This window comes from Engraulis encrasicolus, chromosome 24, assembly GCF_034702125.1.
Source record: "Engraulis encrasicolus isolate BLACKSEA-1 chromosome 24, IST_EnEncr_1.0, whole genome shotgun sequence".
Classification (NCBI taxonomy): domain Eukaryota; kingdom Metazoa; phylum Chordata; class Actinopteri; order Clupeiformes; family Engraulidae; genus Engraulis; species Engraulis encrasicolus.
In genome coordinates, this window is record NC_085880.1 from 43,000,753 (window position 1) to 43,023,511 (window position 22,759).

Consider the following 22,759-nt stretch of genomic DNA (forward strand, 5'->3'; position numbering starts at 1 on the left):
ATTCACTCCCTCATTCCAATCTGACGTCACGATTCCTAGCTGCTAGCTGCTCCTCCCTTTGCCACCCTCCCTCCGCTGGAAAAGTGTGTTGTGGCTGTGGGAGAATAGAAAGGCAGCCACCGTCCTAGTTGTACAAACCATTTCCGTGAAAAGTCCGCTTTGGTTAGAAATTCAAACATCAAATGTATGTATTTATTTGCATTATATAAAATGCACAACGCGCCAAGAGCACGCTTTTGTATCAGGATGCAAAATGAAGTTGGTTGCTGAAAGGACGCCGTTTTCGACTCCCGACAGTTTCACCGTGTCGTTGTACAAAATGACAAAGTTTATTTAAAATAGGTCTACCCCAATAGATTTGTTTTTTGAAAGCGAACACATAAAATTAGTTTTGTTTGTTTGATAGTCTTGAGAAAAGTTGTAAATGCGGATTGACATGAGACGCCTATGAAAATCTTAAGTTAATGGTTTAATACTCCAGCCCCTTGTTAAAATGTAAAATGCACACGCTCTCTCTGGCAAAGTTTGACAGGGCAACCTGTGGAAAATGGAAGTTCTGCAAGTTACATCTGCATTCCATGTACAGCCACTAGGGAGCGCCAAATATCTACTTTAAGCATGAGTGTCAAACTCAAATTGACTGAATAGAAGGGGCCGGAATCAAAATCTGGGAAGAAGTCGCGGGCCAAACTCAATATTATTATTTTTGTGAAAAGGGCAAAATTGTGCATGTATGCACTGAATACTCCTAGTTAAAATTCACACAGTCTTTCCATTATACAGCTCCAGGCCTTTTTATTAGAATAGCATGAAAAAGTTGATTTATTTCCATAATTCCATCAATAATGTTAAACTGTCATGGATTGTAGATTCATGGCCCAGTTTTTTAACTATTCCAATCATTTTTTTTCTTTTTATATACGTTGGCCTTCCAGCTCAAAAAACCCATGAATTGGGGAATTCGCAGCATTAGAATATTGTAATAAAATCACATTTTTCTTCATCAAAATTCGTTTCACATCAGTGCACCTCAAATCAGTTGAAATTTGGTAAGTTACTTTCTACATAACATGCAAAGATCAATACTTGGTTAGGACTCTCTCTGTCTTAATAACGGCCATGATGCGTTTAACATTGAAGTCAATGGCAAAAACAGTGCAATTTTCAATGGGGTTTCATTTCTGGTGAGTTAGAATTAAACTGGTGAGTTAACACCAAAACGTGGCATGGAAATCTTCGGGTATATTGAAGAGGGAAGTGTGGGGCACCAGGTCAACAAACAAGAACAGCTGACAGCAAAGCATCAATGATATCTGAGCTTCCATAACTCCCATGCACTGTTTTTGCCATTGACTTCAATGTTAAACGCATCATGGCCGTTATGAAGACAGAGAATGTCCTAACCAAGTATTGACCATTGCATGTTATGTAGAAAGTACCAAATTTCAACTGATTTAATGTGACCCGAATTTTGATGAAGAAAAATGTGATTTTATTACAATATTCTAATGCTGCGAATTCCCCAATTCATGGGTTTTTTGAGCTGGAAGGCCAACGTATATAAAAAGAAAAAAAATAATGATTGGAATAGTTAAAAAAAACTGGGCCATGAATCTACAATCCATGACAGTTTAACATTATTGATGGAATTATGGAAATAAATCAACTTTTTCATGCTATTCTAATAAAAAGGCCTGGAGCTGTATATGGTGGTTAAAATGCGCCTGTCCTCCATTGTGTATTGTGTTGCATATGAGTGTAATAACTTTCATTCACTTGGGTCTGACTCACCAAATTGCTCAATGTTCAATGTTGAAGTCTTGTTATGCTATACATTAATGGTTTATGTGGGCCAACTGTAATTCACATTTGAAATGATCTCGCTCGCGGGACGAATAAAATGACTTGACGGGCCAAATTTGGCCTCCTGGCCTGAGTTTGACATCCCAAAGAATTAATCACTCACTCATGCAGAGGTAAACATATGAAAAAAAAACAGAAAGAAACTCAGTCGTCTAGTCACTCAAACAAAGCTTTATTTATGTACATACATGCATCTCAACATTTCATCACTGCTCATCGATGTCTTCGCTGCTGCTTGAAGTTTCTCAGAGATTTTGCCATCATTGGGGCCACCCCTTCAAAATAAAATGCATTTTCATTCATATTTAGAATAGTAGCCTATGTAATGATGCATTTAAATTCTCTCACCATACTTGATGGTGTGTTCAGTTGGAATATTAATACTTAAACATACCATACATAGGCCATAAAGAAAAAACAGCAGGGTTTACAAATAGCAGGGTTTTGATCAGAATTTGTTTTGAGTATTTACAATGACCACCACAGCACAGGCATCAGTTTATAGTTTAACAAAATAGGCCAAGTGTGCTGTGCACTGACAAACATCATACCATTCAGTTCTAAAGACACTTCTCTATACCAGTTGAAGTGAAAGTCCAACTGGGAAACTCCAACTCCCATCGTCATTTGTGACACAGCACTCCACAGCACATTGCATTTTTGCCTCACCCATGCAAGGGGGCAGCACCCAATGGCACCCCAAGGGAGCAGTGCGGTGGGGCGGTGCCATGCTCAGGGTACCTCAGCCATGGAGGATGGGGGAGAGCACTGGTTAATTACTCCCCCCACCAACCTGACGGGTCAGCAACCTGGCCGGCAACCTTTGGGCAACAAGTCTGTAACCGCTTACCCATGAGTTGGGACACCCATTTAGTTTAATTTAGGTCCACACTGCGCATTAGGAGGAACAGTGCCCCATGTTTGGATACAGGCTCATTTTACACCTCCCCTCTAGTTAAATAATTTAGTTTTGCCTTTCTCCTGTTCTTCCATACTGCCCTACGATATCAGAACGCAGTATCTTGAAAATGGTCGAAAATGGGTTTAGACCGTAAATTGGCTTTAAAATACCTTATTTTTCTTGTGTTAAAATGTTATGGTCCAACTTGGTCCCGTTTCAGAAAAAAACGCAAAAAAAACGATTATACTGCGCTTTTTGGTTTTAGGAGGTTACGTCATACTAGCCAAGAACGCAGTATAATGCGCAGTATACTGCACATATCCATTGACACCGTGGTTTTGGTGTAGACAGAAATACCACAACAGAACACAGTATAATGATTTTTCAGCTAAAAAGTAATGAGAATGTTGTTTTTTTGCGTTTTTTCTTGTGTGCATACATTTCCACCATAAAAAGTATTATATGGAAGTGTCATCATCACTTGACCTCCAACACAGTTGCGTGGCCAGAAAGGAAACTTTAAAGCCTTTTTTCTCAGTTTGCCATTTTGAATTATACTGCGTTCTGAAATTGTAGGGCAGCATAGTCATGCCATGCCCTCCAAGTGATGTAATAACACCTTCAGCGTTGCTTCTAGTCAGGCCAGGAGCAATATAAGTATCATTTCTGCGCTCCGGAGAAATCGGGAACTCCACCCACTTTGTCGGGAAGCAACCGCCTTTGAGCAGCTCAAATGGCCCGGGGTAGAGGCATGAATTGTCCTGTGACTCCTCAATGCAAGCTACCGTTGATATTGAAGCAATAAATGCTCCGTCTATTTTCTGTCTGGAGACGGAGCGTGCTCTAAGGCTGTGTATCAGATGGTAGTGTGTGTAGTAGCGCTGCTCCGCCAGGGGGCGCCGAAGCTACACACAAACACACACAGTCTGGTGTGAACCAGGCTATGTAAAGACATGCCAAGACTTAATTCTTTAAAACTTAAAGCAAATGTACTCACTTTTAATCTTGGGAGGTTCTGGGGCTCTGCTGCAGCTGCTGCTGCTGCTACTGCTGCTAGGCCTGGGAATGTCTCGGCTGACAGATCTCACTTCGCTGTCCTGACACTGGACCCTGGTAGGGAGGACGGAGGGGACAGGATGCAGCGTAATGGTCATAGGCCTATTAACCCATTTTGGGTAGAACCGTTTAATCGTTTAATTCAATAAACTTTCTTTTTGGAGCCTATTTCACAGTGTGCAGACCTACCTTCTTCAACAATCTTAGGCCTATTAACCCATTTTAGCCTGATACAGCGTATACTGTATGTTCTTTGACCTTTGGCCCCTGGAGCGACATGTTGTATTCGCTGCATTCAGGCTCTGGAGATTTTAGTTTTTTACAAACAAATGCGGGCATGTTAGAGCTAAATGAACACGTTCTAATGCAAGATGAGGGTCCTAGCTTTTAAATGCAACTTATTACATGTTTTTATTCGTTTTGGAGATATTTAGGTTTTAATAGGCAGAGAACACCTTTAGGCATTCAGCAGGTGTTTTTTGCAGGTGCCTTAGGATAAAATGGGTTAATACGGGCATTTTCCAGCCTGGGGTGAATTTCTTGAAACCAAAGTTGCTTACTACATTAGCTACTTCGTTGCTTTTTCCCATTGGCAACTACCGAAGTTGCTAACAGGCTAACAACTTCCCTTTTGAGAAACTCACCCCTGGCCTGGCCATAGAGGGAAAGTGCCCGGTGAGCCACTGGTGTTTTTCACCCGGCTCTCGCAGCCACAGCGGCTCACATGGCTATACACAAGTTGGTTATTGCTGTATTGAGGTGTAAATGTTAACTGATGGTCTTATATACCTAAATCTTGGGTAAGGGACCGGTCTAAGCCTGAACAATACCTGGCTCTCACCACCACATCTGCATGTTTGCACTAAGCTTTGCAAGCTACACTTGGTAAGAAGGGACCATGTCTGTATTTTTTTTTTTAATGTTTAAATGAACCAACACAAAAACTGTCGAAAATGAATATAGTCCAGCTATACAGATGTAAACTGATTATAACTTACCTCTGGCTTGGTATTAATAATAATTAAAAAAATGTCACCAGCTTGAGGGTTAACCACAGTAATAAAATGGCATATGGTTCTAGAAAAGTGCAATTCAGGCCATTTGCCCTCTATAATAGGCATGTTAATAATGCACTGTACCACCTCAAACTGGTTTATATGACCACTGGGCTCGGATGCTGAGGTCTGCCCACCTTCACACGGAAGGCATTTGGGTAAGCAGCTGACTGTTAATGACGCTGCTTAGCAACAGTAGTGATGAATGTGCCTTTAGGTCTACTGGTCTTCACGAGAGAATAGGATGACGATGTCCAATCACAATGTTTATAGCCAGACACAAACAACTAGAGGAGCGGCAGGAGAGGGAAAAAACAATGAAGGCTAAACAAACCATAACACAATGTTGAAGTTTTACCTCGTCTTCATACATGTTCTCTATACGTCTTCTATTGTGCAGTCTTGCACTTTAAGTGTCTGTATGTGTATTGTATAAGTACTGTCTATGTCTATACTGTCCATGTTTACACCTAAAGTATGTCTGTCTGCATGGGAAAGTAAGAAACGCAGGGCCGGATTAATGCACAGGCTAGATATGGCTGTAGCCTAGGGGCCCCCACCTGCCAGGGGCCCCCTGATTAAGTGAAAAATTCAGGGGTGATAGTGAAAAAAAATCCTGAGCCTGAACTTTTTTCCTGGTCGGGGAGGGGGGGGGGCGGGGGACGACGGGACATACTGCATATGAGACGTAATGTAGGCCTTATTATTATTCAAACACATTATTCAAACATTTAAGATAATGTTTTCATTTTTGCATTATTTCTATAGTGTTATTCACGAAAACACAGATCATTTCCCTGTTGGTAGGCTACAGCACTTGGCTGAAAGAAACTGACCACCACGTTCAATTCTAGCTGTAAAAACGAATACCAACGTATGCAGTTAGAAATGCATTCTAGGCTTGTGATGTTGCACTAAAGTTATTGAGGTGGGTATTGAACCAATGCAACACTTCAACACCAGAATGCATTTCTGAAAACATGGTGCATATTTTACCACATTGAATTAACTGAAAGCTACATATGTAGCAGCCATACCAAGACAGGTCAGTAGGAGGCAATACTACTCCAAAGTACAGTAACTACACTCTGTCCAAAATAGAGGAGGTGATTACCAATTAATTGAGCAATACTTTTAAATGACATGACATTTGCTGCAAGCTGATAAGTTTCATTTTCATTGGGACATTGCTCATATAACTTGTATAGGCTACTGGACATACGTTTAGATAGCCTACTCGTGGCCCATGGTCTACCTATAACCACAGATTGTTAAGGGCTGTGCTATAATCCCTGCCTTTCCGTTGTAGGGAAACGCCCTTTAATTAGGCCTACCGGTAGGCTACATGAAATATTTAGGGCACAAGCGCATGATAGGCTACATGCAGGCCCACGTTCACATCGCATATTTCGACTCCACGGATGACAGAACCAGTGGTTATTACGGACAGGACAGTATATATAGCCTGTGTGACTACTGCGCGACTTTCGCATTGGGTTGTAGTCAATTAAAATACATGAAAATCACTCGCGTGTACACACGCCCATTACAATGTACGAGTTGAAAAGATAACAGAAAGCAACAAAAACAAAGACAGGACCGAATTAAGCTACATGAAAATAGCACAGGGCGTGAAGATAAGATGAACATTCACTGCATGTCTAGGTGACACCGTGGTGGCCACATGAACGCAAGCCAAGTATTTGAAGTTCATGAGAGTCTGATATTGATAATTGCCCCCTGCCCGAGAGTAGGGATTAAGTAGCCCAGAGCGTGCAGACAATACAACCTGTGCATCGTGCGTGGAATAACTGGATTCGATTACGCAGAAGGGCTACGGGAGCGCGCGAGAGAGAAAGGCTGTGTGAACCTGTGCGAGGCTGTTTGGGGGTTTCACAGAGCGCGTTGGTTTAGTCAGCATAACTAATATAAACATCTCCCTGAAATCAGTTTGACACGTGGTTTGTCAGGAATGACGCAAAACACCATCCCTCAATCAACAGTAGACCAAAATCCACGAACTCAGCTCACACTAGCCTACAAGGGGTGTAGGCTAACTAGGCTTGCCAAACATTAGCGATCCAAGCATTCCATTGTCATTTGGACATGTCGCAATGGTAGCCGCTATTCCAATGCAGACCACATTTACGCACTACACCTAGAAAAAAAGTATCATGACGGGCATAGCATAGCCTACCGTTTTGAGCATACAGACTTTTTTTGAAAGAACGTCCATCTCCATCAAAGTTTGTCAACATTGCGCAGTCATTTAGCGCACATAAATGAGGAAAATAGACGAACCTATTTCAAACATATACTCTCACTGAGCCCGTTTATGCGCATCAATAAGCCGTTTATGGTCAGGTTTTTGGAGTAACCTGCGCAAGGCAAAATCATTCGGGCCCAAGCCAACATGCCACAGTGGGCAAATTAATAACTAAATGGCCTTAACCTTCAAACGTTTTCTTGATCACAGAATTTCACTAGTATTCCACTGACATCCACACGGTTCAACACACCATCACAACTAGCAAGCCATGTGGATTTGGGCTAACAATAGTTGCTAATTTTTTATCGGAATCCAAATGGTCTAGACTTGGCCTATAGTACTCTCCTTCCGTTTCGTTCAGTATAAACGAGATGCCATTTTGGATTTGCCTCCGTCGACAGTGAAAATATCTGAGAAGGGTAACCAGTAGGGGCCTAGAACTCTCTTTACTGTGCATACTGACAGCCAATCTACTTCTCCTTTCACTAGAACTAGAAGACTGCCGCCAGTGATGTGGTGAGTGCCTCAAGAGCAAGACGTAACAAATTGATACATTTTTCAGTAAGATGTCGGGATGATACAATTATGGGCTGCTGCTCATTTGGGTTCCTTTCGCGTCTCTTACAACAGGCTGTTGCGCGCTCATTTATTTTCACCATACATTAATGAAGGCCTACGCGATAGTTTATTATTTTATTAATTTTGGGGAAATTATTATTTTATTTTTTTCTACAGCCACGCTACGCCGGATTTCCGGCGCGGCGCCGGACTGCTATCACCCCTGAAAATTGCAGAATTGTGACAAGTTGCAATTTTGAAAAGTTCATCTGTCGTGTTTAGTGCAGTTGGTAGACTTGGTACCCTTAATTCCCAGCTCCTAATTTTGACACCGTCTATGAACCTTTGGCACCAAATTTGCCTTCCCGGGGGCCCCACAGCAACCTGTAGCCCAGGGGCCCCAGGTCACCTTAATGCGGCCCTGAAGAAACGTAATTTAAAAATTCTGTGTGACCACTGCATGTAAAGAAATTGACAATAAGCCAGACTTTTCCTAACCCTGAAACAGATGGAATTAGCCTTCATCACAATGATGTCAAACAAGTTGTGTTTTGAGGAAAAGCAGGTATGAACGACTGCCAGTTTCAGGCAGAAAACAGTGGTGTGTATGTCATGTATATGTAACGGAGGCCAACTAGAAGAGTGTGGCGTGGAACGTTAGTAAACCTCCCTCCTGACGCCTCATACAGTATCGGTAGCACTGAGCTATTTGACTGGTCCTTTAGCTCAGCAGTATCATGCTGTGCCTCCCATACCCTAACCGATAAGTTGACCAGGAGGTGGCGAGTTCGAGATCCCGAGCGGCCCGACTGTGCGGGAACACCTCAGTTACACTGGTGCTGTGACCCGGGATGGGAATGAGGTTTAGGGGGGTGAGAGTAACGGAGGCCAACTAGCAGAGTGCGGCGTGGAACAGGAGTAAACCTCCCTCCTGAGAAAATATACTTTTTAAACTCATATAAAATGCATTTTGCAATGCAATGCCATGCCAATACAACAATGTCAATTTCCTGAAATGTTCCAAAAATAGACAAGCAATTTTCATCACAGCTCTACATATAGGCCTACTGTGATCAGTTATTTTTTGTGATTGATTGATTGAGATGTCCGCGTATACTTTTTTGTTTTGTTTCATTCCACGTCGATTTGACAATGGACTAATAACAGTAAAGGGGGTCAAAAGGGGGTCCCCGCTGAAGACATTTGGGAGCCCCTATTGTATTATTAGCCTGGTCCTGACCATCCCATAATACTACCATTTCATTTCGTATTAATGGTCTGGCATTTGTTTGCTCTGAAGCGATTGTAGGAAGCAGGAAGTTTGCACTCAGTTATTGTTTGAAATTATTGGACACCTCTCACCCAATCGCTGGCAGTTACTCAACAACAACATAGCGCAGACCAATGGCTCTGGCGCAGATGTATACGTCATTGTCACGAGCGTCTTCCCCCTTTCGCCCCCACGTGGGGGGCGTATTAGATTATTGGCTGTTTTCCAGTGGTGGACGAAGTACACCAGTTATGTACTTGAGTAAAAGTACAGTTACCTTGCATTGAAAACTACTCAAGTAAAAGTAAAAGTATTCACCTCACTTTTTTACTTGAGTAGAAGTACAAAAGTATCTGCCGTCAAAAATACTTAAGTATTGAAAGTAAAAAGTAAAAACTTAAAAATGAAGCCTTTGGTGCAATTTTAATATTTAAGTGTTGTAGTTTGGTCATATCTAATTAAATATCCTCTAATTTGCATAGGCTATACCAAACACTGTGGAGTAAGTTCATGGATGTTATAGCATCAGAAGTTCATTTTTACCTCTCTAAACATTTAATACTGACCCTAACATGCCCAATAGAACACATGAAAGGGCCATTAATATTAAGAATGATTAGGCTGAAATTGATTATATGCCTATTAGAACAACTACTACAATACCCCAGCCATAGGCCTACAGTCCAGTATAGGCCTACTTATTTGTGACAGCAAGGTGCTAGAGTATAAAGTACTTAACGCTTAATTGTTGTTATAATTATGGTTTTGGCAGACCTCTTATTATTAGTATTATTGTTGTTGTTGTTGTTGTTGTTATGTAGTATTTGGTTATGTTAAAGTTGGCTTAGGCCTATGTATGGACAAAGAGACTTCTTGCGATTCTAAGCTACCTTTAAAGATAAGAACATCTTAAAATACTTGTAATGGTCTCTATTTGCTAGATGCCAATGATTTGCAATAGCCTACTTGATACAACTCAATTGGAACACTAATCTGTCTGATCATGAAAAAGCCTTTTGTGCCTGTGCACATCACTGGGCCAATATTTAGCCAAAGTCCATTTTTTTCCCCCTTTTTTTACTTTGTTACTGTTGTTTGTTACAACCTCGCTTTGGGCTTTTCATAACCACTGTAGCCTACTGACTTGACTTTAGGGAAAGGATAAGTTACATGTTGCAAGGATGTTGCATGCAGCCTCACTTTGCAACAGGTGGCCAAGGCAATCCTCATGTAAAGATTCAAAATAACCCTTTACACCTCTTTTCCATAATGCTGAAGCAAATCAACTTTTTGGTGACAGGGGAGTCTATTAGACAAGTAATTGATATCCCCAACTACTTCAGAAAATACTGCAATGTATTGAGGGGAAAGAAGGCTATCACGGAGTTGTGCGCCTGGATGGTTTGGAATAAGCAGCATGTTTAGGCAACCTGTGTATACTTGACTCAAGAAACCAACACGCTACAAAAGCGGCAATTATGTGACTATTGTAAGCCACAACACAGATATAGCACAGTAAGTCAAATAAGTAGTTCATTAAGTATCAATTCGCTGTTTATTCAGTTCAAACGCGAAGCCTATCTAACAAATTTCGTCTTAGTGTCAGACGAGTGCAGCCTGCGAGCTAAAACCTCTCCCCCTCACACAACGAACGATGTGCAGATTAATACACTCCAACAACGTTACTGTCGCCTGCTTTATTGTTTTGCTGTGCTTTCCGCATGTTACTAGTAAGTACCGTTTCTTCTTATTTCAATTCATCTCGCAAGTCGCAACAGTGGACACATCAGTGGTCTGACTCACCTTTCCTTCTAAAACTAATTCTGTGCAGTAGAGCGTGTCACGTGACACATTACAACCAATCACAATGCCGAATCTCTTAGTCTGCCAATCGGATTCAGTTTCACTTTCTTCACACCAGCGTGAACATTTCATTTGACCAGGAGGGCATTGAAAATTAATTAATTCACCTGCCGTATATCGCCTTAAATAATAAAAAAAAGGAACGAGTAAGGAACGACTGTTTCTGTAAATGTAACGAAGTGAAAGTACTAAATTTCGCTTTGAAATGTAGTGAAGTAAAAGTATAAAGTCTTACCAAATAAAAATACTTGAGTAAAGTATGAAAGTATGAAAATGTTACTTAAGTACAGTAACGAATTACATTTACTTCGTTACTGTCCACCACTGCTGTTTTCTGGAGGGGGCGTTGCAATCAAAATTCTACTGCTCCAGGCACTCCACAGAGAAGCACGGCCAGACTACAGTAGTGGAGCCAATCCTTTGGCGGAAGTACGTAGGATGGCTCGCGAGGCTATTGTATTATACCCACCGGAGTCTCTCCCGAGGCAGACACTGCACCATGGGACCAGCAGTGCCATGGATCCCCTGCTGAACCCTCACATTCCTGGGTGGCTTGGCAGCACAGTCAAGGAAGGCCATCTTTATCTGACGACCTGAACAGGAAGTAGGGGGAAAAAAGTGTAGAATACAGATGATGTATGACGTTCATTATGTCCTAAAGTTATATCAAATCTTCAAGTTTCTTTTGTTTCAGTCGTGTACATTTTTGTATCTTTTACCTGACATGTTTTGGCGGTGAAACAACTTCCATAAACAGAAGTTTCACTGTCGAAACATGTCTGGTAAAAGATGAAACTTGAAGATTTGAGTGTAGAATATAGATGAGAGGAGTAAACTTGGACACTGAACAGTTAGTTTAGTTAAAGGCTACTGAACATCTTGTAACAGTTTGAAAAGGTTTCATCTGTTCATTAAGATACTTCCTAAGTGTTAAATCTGATTTGGGAATCAAGATGCTATTTATTTCTGGGGGAGTGGATACGTAGGCAAACTCCTTCGTTATGTCTGTAGTCAGCACTGTCGTGTATGGTTTTCACCTGAGAAAATGAACTTGAAACATACAAACTGAACACCTTACACATGGCAAGGTATGCAAGGATTATGGTGAAAAGAACAGTGTAGGATCCAGAAAACTTTTTCACCCATTTAAAAATGTATTGAACTTGGTTTCACTACATGTGGCATGTGGCAAAGTATGCAAAGATTATGGCAAATATACTGAAGGGGTGTGTTAATTGCGCGTGAGGACGCAGAGACGCACGCACACACACACACACACACACACACACACACACACACACACACACACACACACACACACACACACACACACACACACACACACACACACACACACACACACACACACACACACACACACACACACACACACACACACACACACACACACACACACACACACACACACTCTCAGGGCTTGGGGGGTTAAATGCTTGTGGCCACTGGGGCACTTAATCTATTCATAGAGCCTAAGGGACAGATGGTGTGTGCGTGGGTCCACCTTCGCTTGCTCTCAGAGTATTTATGAGCCCTGCTATTCCGCTCATCACACAACTGTTGCGATGGCGGCCAGCCTGCCTCCTGCAAAAGCCATTTCCCTTTTCAAGTGAAGAGGGGCAGCTTTTAATGTACGTCAAGGTCTAGGGTGGTGTTTCTCAACAGGAGTGGTACAGCCCCCCAGGGGGCGTTGGGAAGTCCTAGAGGGGTGTTGAGAAGGATACAGTTGAGGGGGTGGTACTTAGTTGTCATTGGGAGCATTAGTCCATTTAAATGTTTTAATAGTAAGGGGGGTGTTGGCAGGCTTGATGATGAATTCAAAGGAGCTTTGGGAGGCTTAGGATCAGGTCCAGGGGGCGTTTGTTCAAAAAAGGTTGAGAACCACTGGTCCAGGGGAATGAAACCAGCATGGACAGGGCTGCATTGGTCTGTTGCAGTCTGCCTGTATCTACAGAAAAAATGTTTACAGTTTAGATTTTTAAAAGTTGCTTGACTGCCAGAAAAGCTTCAGGCAAAGTTTCTATTTGTGACATTTCCAGCCACTGATGCGCCCGTCAGGCTGACACTGAAAACAAACCAAATGCCATCTTTAACCTGCACTTATAAACCAACAATCACCCAAATTGGTCTCAAAGACAGCATCTGATCTTGTGATTGACTAATTGTCCCATGGCACTAATGTGTGTGGGCTATTACAACTGTGGATTAAAGATGGGTTATGTTTTCAAAATGTATTCTTCATAGTCTGTGATCCAGCATTATATTGTGTATTGTGCAAGTTTGGGCGTCACCATTAGTAGTTACAACCTGGCCTACTAGAAGGGGTTTAGCCAGGTGTTGCAATCACAACTGGAGCTCCAGTTTTATCCACTTCTTTTGTTACTTTTCGGCTACAATATATAGATTCCAACGCAAGCCTGGGTGTGCCTCATTTTTCGTTATTTTCAGCTTGCCTGCTCATCTGTGGAAGTGATCTGTCAATAACGCCATCATTAAGGTCTCAATTGTTGCCAAATTTTCTTTGCATACTAATATGAGGAATAGACACATTCTATTAAAGCCTCTCATTTGAATCCAAGGTCACAGGCCATCAGGCATCCGTCACTTGAGTCCAGGGGTCTATACAAATAAGCTGGTTCAGGAGTAAACCAGGCTATGTTAAGAGGTAAATCATCTAATAGAGGAGCCTGGAGTCCTCATCTTCTTAAGATAGGCTCTTCTTTTTTTTGTTTTTTGGTCTTTTACGACTTTATTTGACAGGACAGTTTGAGAGGTAGACAGGAAGTGAATGGGGAGAGAGATGGGGAAGGGGTCGGCAAATGACCCAGGCCGGGAACCGATCCCGGGTCGGCCACATGGCAGACGAGTGCCCTACTGGTTGGCCACAGAAGGGCCAAAAAAGGGCTCTTCTATTACATGATTTACCTCTTAACATAAACTGGTTTACTCCTGAACCACCTTCTTAATAATAGGCCCCAGGTTGCCAGGTCTGATTGCGCTCGTTTTGAAAAGTAGGCAGGTGGGGCGCCTCTACCTGTTAAGCCATACAGATTGTTTGACAGGTATAGAAGCATAGTAAAAGATAAGCTCCAATGACTGACAAGCACCTCTGGCTAACACTGCTCCCGAGGCCTTGCGGTCACTGACATAAAACACGCTTTTGTTCATTTTTGACACCTGATTGATTTCCAAACAAAACTGGGCCTTGCGTGACATGCTTGAAAACAGCTCTGCTCATAGTCTGTGATGGGAGTTACAGTAAGAAAGTAGTTACTGTAAATCAACCAAACCATCCAATGTCAAGTTGATTGCCTAAATAGGGCTGTCTAAACATTCTCCCCTGGCAGAGGTGTGACCTTAAGTGTTGGGATTACAGACTGGAATGTTCCTAAGGCTAGAAACAAATTCAACTGTGTCACTGTAGATATGGCAGTTGACAATGCAATACATTATATTGCTGCTGACGATGCTCAATACATTATATTCAGTTCTCCAGCAGAGATTTTTCCAGCAATGCGATTTGAGAGAGAACAATTCAGTCAGAATTTAGCTTTCTTGAGGTAGTCTTCCTCTCCAAGGGATCTGCGCCTTTAAAAGGAGATGTAATGAAGACCATTTTCAGTCTAAACTCTTGTCTAAAATTTTGACAAAATAAATAGTTACTGCACTTTGCCTTTGTAGGGCAGAACTGGTTTAGAGACATTCCAAATCTAGGCGGCCCAGTCCCAGCTGTCCTGACTTCACACTGAACTGTCTTTGGAGGTGACTCGAGTCTCAACGCCAGAGACGTTCTCGAACAAAGGCCCTACCCCATGACAGGACAGAAGTGTGTAAAGACCAAGATCACCTTCAGGATGCATATTGTCCACATAGTGATGTTGGCTATGATTGGGTCCTCGATTTACTTGTAAGTCGCTTTGGTTAACTCGTTTTAGCCTGATGACTCATATGTTGTTTGTTTGACCTTTTGACGCTGCATTCAGACTCTTGATATTTTGGCTTTTTTTAATAAAAATGTGGGTATGTTACAGCTGAATGAACACATTATAATGCATGATGAGGGTCTTAGGGTTTACAAGAAATTTATTTCATGTTTTTATGTGCATCAGAGGCTCAAGATATTTAGGTTTTTATAGTCTGGGGGTAACTTTCCCAACAAGGGCTTTGGTGTTTTGTGTTTTTGCAGGTGCTTTAGGCATCAATGGGTTAAAAAGAGTCTGCCAAATGCAATGCAATGCAATGCAATGTGAAGTGATGTGATGTACCTTTGGGCTTCTGAGAATGGGCTGAGACGATGGTCTTGGTCAGCTTGGCCAGTTTCCTCTCCCGCTCCTCAAACAGCCTGAAGAACATCTCCCGCCACGACTCGTACTCCAGCAGCTGCGCGTCCTTGAAGTCCCGCTGGCAGTGCTTGTCCCACAGGTGGTCAGTCAGGCCAATGTAGCCCTACGCAGCGATGGCGGCGACACCGGGTCACACAAGAACAATCAATTATATAACACATTATCATGCAACATTGTCATTCAATGTGCTAAAGAGTTGAGAAAGATAAAAGGAGATGAAAATATATCGTGCTATAGATAGTAGATAATTAACTAATTATCACCAAAGGCAAATGTTTTTAATTTCTTTTTAAAACAAGATATTGTATAGAGGCAGTTCTAATTTGGAAAGGAAGTTGGTTCCAGCATTTTGCAGTATAATGACTAAATGCCATCTCACCCCGAGACAAATGGACACAACACAGAAAACTAGACACATGCAAGGGTTGAAACATTGAAAGGGTCTGAAAAACAAGTGCACGTTATGCATAACCACTAACCAGACACATGAAAAAATGTAATGGTCTGAAANCACATGCACATNTCATCTATGAGACTAAATCAGGTTTTTTTTTTTTAAAAGAAAAATAAACTTCATGGAAGGAGTATAATGTAGAAATTGATCGTATCATTAAACGATTTAAAATTGTAATTTAAGGCAATAGTAATGAAGTCAAAAGGGGCAAATTCATGCATCATCAGCAATAAAACATGACTACTATGCAAAATACCAAGTCACCACAAGTCATTGCTTTCATGACAAATGCCAAGCCAGCCACACCCTTAGTCGTTATCATAAGAGCTCTACATTACAATGCCTCCACCACGCCCTGAGAGCAAAGTTCACCTGTGACTTTGCATAATACACGCTTGCAACAGCCGCCGCAACAAGGATATGCAAGGTGCCAGGGCTGAATACCACTGCATTGGTGTAGTAGATTGTAAGAAGAGTTATATCTCTATTGTATGCCAACAGGGTTGCATTTTCCGATGCCACTGTATTGGTGTAGGTCAGGGGTGGGGACCCTTTGTCTCCAGGGTCGTTTACAGCCTCCGATATACTGTAAGTTTAATGTTATGCAGCTTCACATGAAATATGACATTTTGTAAAGGAATCTTTGAAATTACATTTGCAATACAATTAAGTTCTATTCGGGGGACCTAGAGCAGGTGGGGTCTGTTATAAAAGGTAGATGCCTTCAATATAGGCCTAATGTGCCTGGGGAATCCGGGTTTGTGTTCATAGTACGGCCCTTGGAGGAATTTGAAGTGAACCCTCGAATGAAAAAGGATCCCCACCCCTGGTGGTAAGAAGAGTTAAATCTCTACTGTATACAAACCGGGTTGCATTTCTCGATGCGGATCAGCTGCTCAGGCGTGCATCGTGCCAACACCGGCTCCAGGATCTCAAACGGCACCCCACCAACCTCATACAGAGCTGTTGGGGAACAGACATACAGCACATGTGGAAATCTCACAACACACACACACCATGCAACAACATGCCAACATGCATATGATGTAAATACAAACAAACAAACAAATAAATAAATAAATAAATAAATAGATGAATGAAGGGTGTCAGTGCAAAATGATGTATATCCATTTTGGAACATTTTGGGGAATTTTCATTTTTGTATTGGGCATTCAATTGGATTGCATTGCAAAATGCATTTTATATAGGTTTAAAAAGTATGCTCTCAGGAACTCACAAATTGATGATAAAATGTCTGAACAGTCATTTCCAATAGTAAAATGCTAACGTCAAAAAGGTTGGATTCACCATTTTGCAACAAAACTATTTAAATATAATCTAGGAGTGGGGAAAAAAACCCTCATCAACCATACATACAGTCAATGTTATTTTGGAGAGCCCGTATACAGAGCTGGTATAGGGACATCATGGTGGGAAGGGTGGCGTTTTTGGAACCGGAGTACACCAACATTTTGTTTTTCAGTCTCTTGCCCATGAAGATGGACGTCTCGTCTTCTGCCACCTCAGGATCAGCAGGCATGCCTACAGTATGGTCAGAGGACACAATGTAGTGCATTACTGAAAATGGTCCAGCCGTGGCCAAAGGGTAGGGCACTGGGTTACTACACCGGCGACCTGGGTTCGATTGTGGCCCGTTCTTTTTTTTTGCCGATCCTGCCCCGTCTCTCTCTCGCACTCGCTTCCTGTCATCATCTCTTACTGAAATAAAGGCAAAAAAGCCCTAAAAATATTTGTTTTTGTAAAAGAGTTGATGGAAATACAGTATATTGAGAGAAAAGCTGCAAGGCCATGTTCATTATTCATTACCGTACATTACACTTAGCTGATCCTTTTTTTAAATCCAAAAAAACGATATCCACATATTACAGGATTTTGGTTAGAATCCCTTGAGCAATGTGGGTTAGGTGCCTTGCTCAAGGGCACTTCAGCCTTGGATGAGGTGTAGATGGGGTAAGGGCAGGACGTGAAGGCCATATAGGCTAACACAATTTTGTCCATTCACATCTGCTAGAGGATTTTATCAAAATAACCTAACTAGAGGTGCAACCGGAAAAAAGTGACAGAATTAGCCACCTAAAATGTCCCCTTTGTAGCCAACTTGATTTCCACAAATAAATAATAAATTGGGGAAGAGGAAATGACACGTTTTGGTGAAAAATCATTAGGAGCTAAAGACAATAGCTTTGTGACGTGATCGTGTGTGGTTGTGCAAGAGTTTTGTGACGTGACCATGTGTGGTTGTGCAAACTAAGCGATACACTTACTGTCCTCCTCGAAGTACTGATAACTTGACAAGTTGCCAAAGTATGGTAGGGAGAGTGGCAATGGCACATTCAGCAAATCCAACACTTCAGGCTTACTCTGTGCCTACAAAATACATAGTATCACATTGCATTACATTACATTGCATTTGGCAGATGCTTTTTCTACCAAAGCGACTTAAAAAAGAGGACAAAATCATAGCTGACATCACAAGTAGAAACAAATATGCAGAACAACAAGTGCAGATGCTAACTAGGGTTAGTTTTTTTAAGGTACATTAGCACATGGTTGAGTAGGTTATAGTGTAATAGTTATAGTAGGTCATTAAGAAGGAAAAAATAGGGAACAAGGAAAAAAATAAAAACAGTAGAAAAGTAGATCACCATTGTTGGAGGTTCTTTAGGTTCCTCTGTGACCTTTGGCTCCTCTGCGACCTTGCTTGGTAACTTTGCAGGTGTCTTGGGCTTGTCCTGTTTCACAACACTTGGTTGCTTCACGGGTTTCTTCTTGACACCGGATCTTTTTTTGAGCGTCGCCGCGTCATAATTCAGCAGATCTTCAAACAACATTCCTTCAGTTTCGTTGTCCTTCTCCTCTTCGTTGTCGCCATTTTTTGCCTTCGTCTCTCTCTCCACCGCCCTGTCCTTTTTGTCAGATTTGCCCTTTTCGTCATTTTTGTCAGATCTGTCCTTCTTGTCACCCCGGTCCCTTTTCTTATTTTTATCATCCCCATACTTCTTCTCATTTTTGTCCACCCTGTCCTTCTTCTCATTTTTGTCCACTCTGTCTCTTTTATCATCATCCCCGTCCCTTTTGTCATCCCTGTCCTTCTTCTCATACTTGTCCACCCTGGCTCTTTTGGCATATTTGTCCTTCTCATACGTGTCCACCCTGGCTCTTTTGGCATATTTGTCCTTCTCATACGTGTCCACCCTGTCCCTTTTGGCATATTTGTCCTTCTCATACGTGTCCACCCTGTCCCTCTTCTCATTTTTGTCCACCCTGTCCCTTTTATCATCCCTGTCCTTCTTCTCATACGTGTCCACCCTGTCCCTTTTGGCACATTTGTCATCCCTGTCCTTCTTCTCAGTTCTGTCATCCCGGTCCCTTTTGTCATCCCTGTCCTTCTCCCTTTTGTCATTTTTTTCAACCCTGTCCCTGTTCTTCTCCTCATACTTGTCATCCCTTTCCCTTTTGACATATTTGTCATTCTTGTCCTTTTTGTCCACCCCGTTCTTGTTGTCCAATTTGTTTTTGGACTTGGGCCACTTCTCCTCATCTGCTTTCTCCTTCCGATCATCTTTCTCCTCTTTGGATTCCCTTTCCACAGTTCCATGCTCTTTTCCTCGAGACACATCCTCTTTTTTCTTGGGATCATCCTCTTTTTTCTTGGGATCATCTGACACAAGTGGTTTTGTGTCTTTCTGCACAGCCTTCTTTGACGATTTTGAACGGTGCTCTTCATCCTTTCCACCGCGCTCTTCACCTTCGCTGGTCTTATGCTCATCGTCGTCATCATCATCATCATCATCACGGCCTTTACCTTTGGTGGTCTTGATTGATGCAGTACTCTTATGTTCGTCGTCGTCGTCGTCATCATCATCATCATCATCTTCACGCCCTTTACCTTCAATGGTCTTATTTGATGCAGTACTCTTATGCACATCGTCGTCATCATCATCATCATCATCCTCATCACCACGCCCTTTACCTTCACTGGTCTTGTTTGATGCAGTACTCTTATGCACTTCTTCGTCATCATCATCGTCATCATCACACCCTTTGCCTTTGGTGGTCTTGTTTGATGCAGTTCTCTTCTGCACATCGTAATCGTCGTTGTCGTCGTCGTCGTCGTCGTCGTCATCATATTCAACAAGCCCTTTGGCTTTGGTGGTCTTGTTTGATGCACTACTCTTATGTTCATCGTCGTCATCATCATCGTCGTCGTCGTCAACAGCAATGGGTTGACTGGATTCAGATATTACTTGGATGTCTGATTCGACCTCTTGGCTTTGCTCCTCTCGTTGTTCAGGCTCCACCGGTCGCTCTGCTCCGGCACTATTTGACGATTTCTTTCCAGAGTCTTTGTGTTTTGTTTTACTGTAGAGGATGTTTGAAAAAAATGTAGTTATGGTTAACATACAGTATTCAGCAGACACATTTATCTAAGGTTATTTTCCGATACACATTCTAGACAAGTTTTTTTCACATTTCAGCCAATGTTCCACATTTTATCCCGTTTTGCTTTACTGTAGAGGAGAATGTTTGAAAAATGTAGCTATGGTTAACATATTCAGCAGACACATTTTATCCAAGGTTTTTTCCAATTCATATTTTAGGCAAGTTTTTTTTCCATTTTATATAAGCTTACCGGTAATGTAGGCACCAACTGCAGCTCAACATTGGGGGGTCAACATTGTAGAATGTTGACTGAAGCATGAGGCGGATAGAAGACATCTATCAACATTTTCATTTTTCATTATTGTTGGGATGTTTTTGGCCCTCCACCTTACTATTGGGGGGGGGGGGGGTGGGGGGGGGGGGGTCAAAAAGGTATGAGCTCCCCTAATTCAGCACCTATGACTTCAATCACCTTTCAGCATACTAAAGGCTCTTTTCCAAAGCCGGTTTTCTGGTAGGCCTATAGCTCGGTCACAGCAAAACTCGGCTGCCACTTTACGACGCTTTACGATTGAGCTGTGTTGTACCCAGTCGAAAAGCAAAAAGTGGTGGCCGAGTCGCGCTGTGTCGAGCTGTAGGCCTACCAGAAAATGGGCAGTGGAAAAAAGCCTTAAGCAAGCACATAAATTAACATGAATTAATGAACACATTCACTCAGCCAAAATATCAGCGCAAACCTTCTGTTCTCCTTTGGAACGAGTTTCTTCCAGCGAGTCACAAGCTTCTTGGCCACCTCTCCAACCTCGTCATGCTTACGGAATGAGTTCACAAGTTTTCCAATTCCAGTTTCCTATGGAAATGTGGACAGACGTGCAAGAACATAATTTCATCCTACAAGTGTACACTGCGCCTAGACGTCTTACTTATTATCCAAAATGCCTTGTTACCTTCTTATTATTTAATTTTGCTTCTGTTACCTTGTGTTTGACAATGCTGTCAGTGTTGCAACTGCACACTGTACGGCACCTTGATGTCTTTGTTTACTTTCTGCCACTTTTAAAGCATCTTATTCTTTACTACGTCTTCTTCTTTACTCTGTGTTGGACAATGCTATCAGTGTTGCAACTGTACACTGTGCCTTACCCTGTTCTTGTTTAAATTTCTCCTTGTAAGTCGCTTTGGCCAAAGGCGTCTGCTAAATGCTAATGTAATGTAATGTAATGTAATGTAATTTCACTGATGGGAAGGGGGGGCTGCGATTCACAGCAAGATGTGTATATATGTATTGTATATGGATGTCTGAGGATGTTACTTTACATGTCGATGTGTGAAAATGGTGTCTACATGCATTGTAAATGAGATGTGTACCACAAATATCTAACTGATGCTGCCGAACCTGATGGAACCGACTGTCTGATGTAAAAGCAAATATCCCTATGGGACAGTAAAGAATCTAATCTAAGATCATTAAAAGGTCCAACTATGTAAAATGGATTTACAAACAGCAGTAGGACAGAATTTACATCATGAGAGGGACATAGAGTTTCAGAGACACTGTAGAGTAGACATACTGCTTATTATTAGCAGTACCGGTAGTGGTAGTAGTGCTTGTATATAAATGTACAGGTATGCTGCATTTTCTGTGTGGTCGTGTATGCTTACGGTCAGGATTTCAATTGTAATATCCAGCTCCTGGAGTTTCTTTAAAGTTTTAACAACCTAAAAAAAGAAGATCAAATTACACCATAAGATACTATACTAGTTATAGTAGTATTGAACATTTTTGATTAAGATAAGATATAATGTCAACAATGAGAAAATCAGAAGGGTATGGGATTGTTGAAAACTTCTTGACACAGTGAGTTCCTTGGAAAGACAGAATTGCTGACTTTGCGTTCAGGACAAGACCTATGTAAGGCAAAACCACACTGAGGCCTACTCCATTTGCAATGTGCTATAAATGGGCAATGCTAATACAGGCAAGCGCATTGGTTGCACGACACTAGCTTGTGCACATGTACAGGAGGAAACTCTCCCACCACACATAATCATGTTTAAAAGGTTGCAGAGGCAAGCCTGAGCACCACCATCATCAGGATAGGAAGTGACAAGTCTAGCATATTACATTTGTCTAGTTTGTAATCTGCCTTGGTTGATAAATTAACACCACATGGCCAGAGCAATGAGACTACTTCTGATAGACAGTCACACTCAGTGTGAGAGGGGACAACTGGGCAACTATTTTTAGTTCCCTGCACCACCCGTCAGCCAACCAACCCCCAAACACCTCCAGTTTCAAACAGATATAGCCACTTAAAATGAAAGCAGTGGCCTGACCCTGCAGCGGGCTAGAACAGCTTATTTTGCGCAAATGACCATAAGTGAAAACGTATCAAAAGTAGGCTACAGCCTTTCTCTGCCCTGGGAAACGTTCATAACCAACCCCAACTTTAGGTACACAACAGATTCCCCAAGGTAATACGTCTACACATATCAGACGACTGTTTCGGATAATGAACGAGTAATAGTTCGATACCTTTTTTGGTTCAGGTGATTTTAGTTGTGGTTTGAGATCCAGCACTGTTTTCAACGTTGCCATTCTCTCACTCACGTGCGAGCTGTGATATCGATGATATCCTACCTGAGGCCTACACCTGCACATTTGAGGGTCGTTAAGACGTCATCATCTGTATTGGGGGCGGTGC

The 22,759-nt window shown here is 42.0% G+C and overlaps 1 protein-coding gene across 2 annotated transcripts; it reads right to left on the reverse strand.

Moving 5' to 3' along the window:
* Positions 1-2,014: 2,014 nt before the first annotated feature.
* Positions 2,015-22,747, reverse strand: eloal (elongin A, like). Of its 2 annotated transcripts, none has more exons than XM_063190916.1 (11): positions 22,696-22,747; positions 21,717-21,773; positions 20,792-20,904; positions 18,317-20,033; positions 17,936-18,038; positions 17,028-17,192; positions 16,516-16,613; positions 15,119-15,299; positions 11,305-11,428; positions 3,762-3,874; positions 2,015-2,138 (listed from the first exon to the last, which is right to left on the reverse strand). In XM_063190916.1, the coding sequence occupies exons 1-11, from the start codon at positions 22,714-22,716 to the stop codon at positions 2,077-2,079; spliced, it is 2,754 nt and encodes a 917-aa protein (XP_063046986.1). In that variant the 5' UTR covers positions 22,717-22,747; the 3' UTR covers positions 2,015-2,076. The 2 variants fall into 2 exon arrangements, with proteins under 2 accessions (XP_063046986.1, XP_063046985.1); XM_063190915.1 differs by lacking the exon at positions 22,696-22,747 and adding an exon at positions 22,591-22,680.
* Positions 22,748-22,759: the final 12 nt, after the last annotated feature.

Excerpts from the sequence above, each read along its gene's own strand:
- eloal (XM_063190915.1), bottom strand. The coding sequence starts at position 22,653 with ATGGCAACGTTGAAAACAGTGCTGGATCTCAAACCACAACTAAAATCA. Across the intron at positions 17,193-17,935 it reads TCAGTACTTCGAGGAGGACA|GCATGCCTGCTGATCCTGAG; the intron begins GTAAGTGTATCG and ends ACCATACTGTAG. Across the intron at positions 2,139-3,761 it reads AGAACCTCCCAAGATTAAAA|GGGTGGCCCCAATGATGGCA; the intron begins GTGAGTACATTT and ends TTTATTTTGAAG.